Source organism: Galeopterus variegatus, unplaced genomic scaffold (genome assembly GCF_000696425.1).
Source record: "Galeopterus variegatus unplaced genomic scaffold, G_variegatus-3.0.2 Scaffold284, whole genome shotgun sequence".
Lineage (NCBI taxonomy): Eukaryota > Metazoa > Chordata > Mammalia > Dermoptera > Cynocephalidae > Galeopterus > Galeopterus variegatus.
Window position 1 is genome coordinate 716283 of NW_007726395.1, and position 8141 is coordinate 724423.

At 38.9% G+C, this 8141-nt stretch overlaps 1 protein-coding gene across 4 annotated transcripts in view; it reads right to left on the reverse strand.

The window, feature by feature from the left end:
- Window positions 1-8141, reverse strand: part of ZNF410 (zinc finger protein 410) — a 38593-nt gene that overhangs the window by 11268 nt on the left and 19184 nt on the right. For all 4 annotated transcript variants that reach the window (XM_008567011.1, XM_008567009.1, XM_008567010.1 and 1 more), the window contains exons 6-8: window positions 7256-7406; window positions 6387-6568; window positions 2569-2658 (exon numbers count right to left, since the gene is read on the reverse strand). In XM_008567011.1, coding sequence (XP_008565233.1) covers window positions 2569-2658; window positions 6387-6568; window positions 7256-7406 — 423 coding nt within the window. The remainder of the gene's footprint in view (window positions 1-2568; window positions 2659-6386; window positions 6569-7255; window positions 7407-8141) is intronic.

An 8141-nucleotide genomic window follows, 5' to 3' on the forward strand; every position in this document is an offset into this window, starting at 1 on the left:
GGTCATCTTAAAAAAAAAAAAAAAAAAAAAAAAAAAGGATAAATCTTTGGTTAGAATAAACAAGAAAAAGGGCTGGCTGGTTAGCTCAGTTGGTTAGAGTGCAGTGTTATGACACCAAGGTCAATTGGTCAATAGACCAATTCCAACAGTCAAGAATTACCAAAACTGAACCAAGAAGAAATAGAAAATCTGAATAGATCTATAGCAAGAAACTGAATCAGTAATTAAAAGTCTTACCACAAGGAAAAGCTTAGGTACAGACAGCTCCATTAGTGAAAGCTGTCAAGTATTTAAAGAAATAATACTAATCCTACACAAATTCTTCCAGAAAACAGAGGGGAAGGGAATACTTCCCTACTCATTTGAGGCCAGTATTACCCTGATAAAAAAAGCCAGGCAAAGACATCATAAGAAAAGAACACTATAGACCAAGTGGGATTTATCCTAGGAAGGCAATATTGGTTTCAAATCCAAAAATCAATTAATATAACATACCATATTAATAAAATACAGTACAAAAACAACATGATCATCTCAATAGACACAAGAAAAGCATTTGAAAAGATCCAACACCCATTTATGACAGAAGCTCTCGACAAACTAGGAACAGAAGTTAAATTCTTCAATTTGATAAAGGGCATTTATGAAAAAACTACAGCTAACATCATTCTTAATCATGAAAAACCAAATGCTTTCCCCCTAACACTGAGAACAAGACAAAGATGCCCACTTTCAACCTTCTATTCAACACTGTACTGGAGGTTCTAGACAGTGCAATAATGCAAGGAAAAGAAATTATCTTATCTTTAGCCAAAAGGAGCCTCTTCTTAGAACTTGTCATCGTATAAAAAACTGCTTCATCCCTAAGATCTCAACTCTGAAATTCACATCCCTGATTGGTTACCCCTCCAACTCTTTTGCTCCTTGCTGTCCTCATCATGAATAATTCCCAGTTCCTCCTCTCCACTCCTGTATTGGCTTCCCTTTGCTTTCCATGGCCAGACGTTTCAACAATTACCTGATTCCATTCTAGACTCTCTCCGTCTTGAGTTCTCCTCATCTTTGGCAAGTCTCTGCTCTGAATAACTTCCATGGTCCATTTTCTCCAGTGCCCAGCTTTATATAAACTGTTGAGCAGTACTGGAGAAAAGCCATGAAATCTGAACAGGTCTACCAAAAAGTTATGCTGTCTACTCTCAGCTATGCCCTCACTCACTGCTACTTCCCAATCCTTTTAATCACTCTAATTGACTCAGTCAATCAAATTCTGAAAACCTACCACGTGCCAGGAATTTTCCCATCTCCAAGAAGCTTACAAGCTAGCCTACAAGCTCCCTTTAATACTCATCACTGTCTCTTCCAACACTTTTCTAACCTCTTCTCATAAATATGTAAACCAGCCTAACAACTGGAAAGGCCAACTTTTCTTCATTTTCACTACCATGCTTCTTCAATCAATAGTCTTCACTTGCTACATCTATTTCCATATCACTTTATATCCAGTCAATTGTGGGGTTGAATATTCTTCCACTGGGCTTTTTTCCATGCTCCTTGCCACTACCCTAGAGAGGCCTTCTTGACCAGATTTTAAAAAACAGTCTTCTCATCTCTTCCTGTTTCAGTTTAGCTTATGCATCATCGCCAGATTAATCTGCAGTATGCTGAGTTCTCATCAGGTTGTATCTTCAGTAAGTGCCACAAACTCTCCTTGCTGGCTCGCTAGGCCCTTCTTAAACTACCTTTCCAGCCTTACTCTGAATGTAATTTACCATGTCCCATAGGAAACAGTCCCTCTAACAATACACAGATTTTTCCCTGGACTGCACTGTTTGGGAGTTTGGCGTAGGAGGGAAGGAAGGATATCACTTTAGCTTTTTCTATTGAGCTTACAAGATCTGGTTGTTGCAGAAGATTTTCAGATATTTTAAAAGACATTTTTAGCAGGGAAGACCACGTCATCTGCATAGAATGAGCAAATTGACAGGAGTTATAGGGAATTAATTTAAAGGTCCAAAACAGAAAACAGATCACTGAGTCTTACTCCTCTCTCCTTTTGGCAATAGGGTTTCTGGTTCTATTCACCAAAGGCATGGTTTCTGCGAAAATGATGACTGAAGCAGGATCACTAATGCCTCCTCAGAAGGCAGTAATATTACTGGTGCTGCTACCACTAACATCAATCTTTCTACTCTCTTCTGATTTGAAATCCTCCCTCAGAGAAATGAAAATGTCAATTCCTAAAGAACATGATGCATGTTTGATATAACTTACAAAACACATAGTACAGTGCCAAACGAATTGGCTGATCTCCTCAGAAAAAGGTCTAGGTTAGAAAGTAGCTCAGTGACTCAGCTAACAATAATTAGATTCTCCACCTGGATTATAAGGCCCTTGAATGCAATGCAATTAAGGGCCCTGATTTCTGATTATGTGATGATGTTTTATTTACCTTTATGGTGAGCAGTCTGTTTCTTTTTAGATTTCTTTATACCACCACCCCTCACCCCACCCTTTTACCCTCTTATCTTTCCTCTTCCTCAAATCTACGAATAGCACAGGTTCTAATACCTGAGTGAACCACCAGATGTTTTCGGAGGCTAGAATACTCAGCAAAGGAACGGCCACATCCTTGGGCTTCACAAAGGAAAGGCTTCTCTCCTAAAGAAAAAATGAGATAAAGACTCAGTCTTCTGATGAACTTTCTATTATTCTCTTTTCCCATCAACTTTATTGTTTCTAATGACTTACTCACTCTCATTTGTTTGATTCATGCTATTTAATTTCAGCTGGGCTACCTAGCCTCTCAATGATCTCCTAGTATACAGCCCACCAGACAGCCCTGCCTTTCCTAGAACAGCTGCTTCTGAGCCTCATACTTCCTTCTCCCTACTGGCTCAAGGGCAGACCCCTCCCGCTGCACTGAGCCTTCTCTTCTTCAGTGATCTATCCATTCCCTCTGAGGAAATCCAGATTAACAGTACACGAGGGTACTTAAAAAATTTTGTGAAAAAATAGAATTAAAAGATAATACAAATCTTTCTATGAAGTTTTTGAAGTACCCTTGTATATGCTGTCAAGACTTTTACCTTACATCAATTCTCTTTAAAACTCAGTTTCTAGGTCCATTTAAAAGTACAGATTTTTTAAAGGTAACAAAATAGATTATTATATAGTCCCATATTATAAAGCAAACAAATGAAAACAGATAGTCACTGAGGTACACAAAAAAGTCTGTAACAATATTGTAAAAGTGGCTATATCTATGTAGTGGTATTACAAATTATTTGTGCTTTTCTGTAATTTTCATTTTCTACAATATTTGTTATTTTAAAAGTGAAAGCTGCATGGCTGAAACTGAATAAAGTGTACTAGATGACAGTAATTACTAGCTGACAGTAAGTTAATTTCTTAATTTTGATACTGTACTGTGGCTACCTAAGATGTCACGTTTTGGGGAAGCTGGGTAAAGGACACACAGAACTCTCTGTACTATATTCGCAACTTCCTGTAAATCTATTTCAAAATCAAAAGTGAAAAAACTCAAAGATGCAGTCTCTATCCTCCAATGGTCACAGACTAGTGTGAGAGAAACAAATGTAATCATAAATAACATTTATATAATTCCTGTACAAAAAAAGTGCTATAAATATGGAATTCTAATTGCAAAAATTTTTTGAAAAAGGCTAGATTTGAGCTGGTCTTAAAAGATGACAAGAACGAAAGAGAATTTCAGCCACAAGGAATAGTGTGAGCAGAGCCTTGAAACTGAGAGTGCCCAAGGCAAGTTCGAAAAATGGCAATTAAGGCTGGCATGGTGACAACACAGGAGCTGAGCCTTATAGGAGCAGCAGCACTCCCTAGAGGATACTGTTCTTTTAGACTATACCATACAGTTTAATGTTCGTGATTCCCCAGAGGTCTGTAACTTTCTTAAATGCATATCTATATACTCACACCTATCCCAGAATGCTAGGCAACTCGAAAAGTCGCTAAAATGCTATAAAATATACTAATACATATGACAGAATAAATGTCAGAAAAACAGATAGTTTTAGTAATAACAAGGTCAAATGTTTAACAAAATGAACTAAAGAATTAAAGAAAAAGGAGATGTAGAAAACGATCCTACTTCAGAATCTAGTGGCATGAAATCTCCGTATGAGGCTGGCTTAAGGGACATGGCCTCCCTATTAGGAACTGAGAAGATGGTGATTGTGCTGAGATAAGGGACACAGGAAAAGGAAGAGGAGGTTCAAGAGGCAATGCAGCATAATGGTTAAGATGGGCTTTGAAGTCAGTTAATCTTGAGTTCAAATTCTGACACTACCACTTAGTATGGGGAAGATCTCTGAGAATCAGCTTTTTACCTATAAAATGAAGATAATATAAACTCAAAAGATTATTTTGAGGATTAAATGAGAAAGTACAAGTTAAATATTCAACATAGTGTCTGATACATAGTAAGCCCTCATAGAAAGCTACTAAAATTGGCAGCTTTAATTACTATCATTACTACTAATAAAGACTCGGGGTCAATTTTGACACCTGAAATAAACTGAGTCGTCAGCATTTAAAAATAAAATCCTCGGAAAAGCTTTGGAGTCAGATCAGAATTCAAATTCCAGCTCTGCCATTTCCTACTTTCATGATGTTGGGCAAGTTACTTGATTCTCTAATCTTCTGTTTCTTCATTTATAAATATATCTGGGGCTGGCAAGTTAGCTCAGTTGGTTAGAGTGTGGCATTATAACACCAAGGTCAAGAGTTCAGATCCCCAAACTGGCCAGCCACAGAAATCAATGAATGAATAAATAAATAAATAACATAATGTATGAAGTTACCTTGAAGATTAAATGAGATAATGTATGTGTGGTTGGTACATATTAAAGTACCTCAATACGAGTAAATGCTAACTTTTATTATTACATTGTTATTGAGATTCAATCTGTGAGGCATCCAGGGAGAAATGACTAAATTGAGGCCTGAGATTACAAGAGAGTACCATGAGTGAAAAGGAAGGGGCCTGAAATTATGAAATTGGTGAACAATTAAGAGATTAACAGGGATGAGAGCTAGCAAGAGATAGAAAGAGGGAAAGAAAAAAAAAAACAGGAGAAAGTCAGGTCAAACTTTGAAGTAAAAGAGCATTTTAAGAAGATGTTCAGTGTTAATGCTACAAAGAGGAGTAGCACAAGGATGAAGAGGTCACTGAATCTAATAATAAGGCATGGTGAACTCTACTTCTTCCCTTATCTATTCGGCTGGATGGTTTTCCTGTTCTTTTATTTAAATTGCTTTCTTGCACCAAGTATAATTTATTCTCTCAAGAAAGAGCTGAGAACAAAACTATTCTGTCCCCAAACATACCGAGGTTGTGTCAATTTGTGGCTTTGGCTCAGGCCTCACTTTTTAAATGCCCTTTAATTGTACTTGCTGTGATTTTGGCAATGCAAAAAGGAGACAAGAAAGTGGGGAAGAGTTACATACACATCCTAAGATAGTGGTCTGGGTTCAGTGATTAAGCCAAGTATAATTTATTCTCTCAAGAAAGAGCTGAGAACAAAACTATTCTGTCCCCAAACATACCGAGGTCGTGTCAATTTGTGGCTTTGGCTCAGGCCTCACTTTTTAAATGCCCTTTAATTGTACTTGCTGTGATTTTGGCAATGCAAAAGGGAGACCAAGAAAGTGGGGAAGAGTTACATACACATCCTAAGATAGTGGTCTGGGTTCAGTGATTAAGCTTTGGCAAGAGACTAGCACATGCTGCACCAAGTGGCTTAAAAAAATCACCCTTAGACTCTTAGACTAAGAGTCAAGGAGTCCTCATTTTGCTCCTTTGATATTAACATGCTCTGTGACCCAGAACAAGTTACTTCTCCATTCTGTTTCTCATGTGAGGCTCTAACACCAGCCTCTACTTGTGGCTCTAACTGTGAGGTTCATTCCTCAAAGTCAGGAATTATATCTTTATCTTTTGTATTTTTTCCCACCTTACTCCATTTAGCCCCTAGAACAGGCTCTGTATGGTTTGTTGACTCAATAAATGTTACTGCCCAAAATTACAACTGTGCAATGTTCAGAGAGATTTGAAAACAGACTTATTTTGTCCATATCTCCTCATATCATTGTTATCTAAGAAGGTCTTACATCCCCTCCTACATGTAATGCTTTTGGAGGCAGAAATCAACAGTGTCCATTCTTCACACAGATGGAATTTCAATAAATGTTACTGAATGAATCAAAAAGTGCCAAGAGGCATTTGAAAAAAAGAAATCCCATCTTCAGAGTTCTAGTAACAACCCTAGATCTTCACTTCTATTCCCGTTTAAGCCTTCCCTAAAAAGAGGCAAGCAAGCCCAAGGGAATTGGAGGGCTGTACATACCTGTGTGGATACGCAGGTGGTTCTTCAGGTTTCCAGCTGTAGTGAACTGCTTACCACAGCTAGACTCAGGGCACATAAAGGGCTTCTCCCCATTGTGGGTTCTCATGTGCACCTTTAGCCTCTGCAGTACATAGAAGCTTTTCCCACAACCTTCTGCGGGGCAGATGAAGGAGCGGTCATTTCTGCAAAAATAACCATATAAGCAAAAATACCTGAAAATACTCTTGGCCAGAGATGATAAGTCAAAGCTCCTATTGACTCTCAAGGCAGACACTAAATCCCAAACCTAATGCATCAGGATAACCCAAAGAGTTTGTTAAAACTACAGGTGCCTAGTGCCCCTACCCACCTCAAAATACTGATTTCATACGTTTAGGATACAGACCCAGGCTTATGTTATTATTTGTTAAGTTCTCAAAGAAACTATGTTTTATAATGAGAACTTTTGCTCTAAGACTTTTAGAGAACTCTTGCTCTAAGATTTTTAGGTGTCTAATGTCTTATTAAAAATTTATCAAGAATGAGGTAAACGGGATAATGCAAATCTTCCTATTAAAAAACAAAAGACATCTTAGGGGTCGGCCCGTGGCTCACTTGGGAGAGTATGGTGCTGATAGCACCAGGGCTACGGGTTCGGATCCCTATATAGGGATGGCTAGTTGGCTCACTTGGGAGAGCGTGGGTGCTGACAACACCAAGTCAGGGGTTAAGATCTCCTTACCGGTCATCTTTTGAAAAAAAAAAAAGACATCTTAACCAGAAATTAGCTGAAGTCCCTGCTTTTCTTTAATTTGTCAATTCCGGAGACAAGTTCCTCTGGAAACATCAATGTTCTAAAGCTCCAAGCATGAGATCTTGGATTTGCTCACCGATGAGTTTTGAGGTGGTACTTGAAGTGAGCTGGCCACACAAATGTCCGGTCACAGCCTTCAACTGTACACTTGAGCTTCTTTTCCACTTGAGGAAGTGGCCCAGAATCTTTGGGTTGCCCATCGCCAGAACCAAGGTGGACATTTTCTCCTGTAACAGAGTCACATACTTATTATTCAGGGAAGGACTCTGCTCAGATACTTAGGCTCAATCAATAAAGCTCCTATATTTTTCTCCTAGTGATCATTAACCAGATATCTTTCTTCATCTTCCCCAGCTCTCTATCTGTTTGACAACAGGAATGAGAATGCTCTACATCCCCATCCCATTACTCCAGAGAACTACCAGAAGCTATCATGCTTTGTGTCACAAGACTAGGCCTCTTTGACAAACGAAAGAACTATCCAAAATGGCTTCCTATCCGAAATCTCAGAAAGCAGAATTACACCTATTTTTTGCATTACACAGATTGGTATGGAAGCAGGTGTATCAACTCTAGTAGGGTGCTACTGAGATGACATAAAATTCTGGGTAATAAAAACCTGTATTTTAAGGAGAAGTGGTCATTCTGGCTTACTATGGGCTTATAGCAGATTTCTTTCACATATAACCATTCTTAGATTTCCATCTTCTTAAGTCAATTTGGCCGTTTCCTACCGCTCTGGAGAATAAGAACCACCTTCCAATTTCCTGTACTACCCCTCTTTTTTTTTTTTTTGTCTTTTGTCTTTTTCCGTGTCCGGCAACGGATCGCAACCCTCAGTGTTGCCCCCGTACCGGACCGGGGACCGGCAACGGGATTGCAACCCTGGGTGTTGCTCCCGTGCCTCACTCAGCCAGTGAGCGGGAACCGGTCTGTATGTGGGATCCGAACCCTCGGGCGGG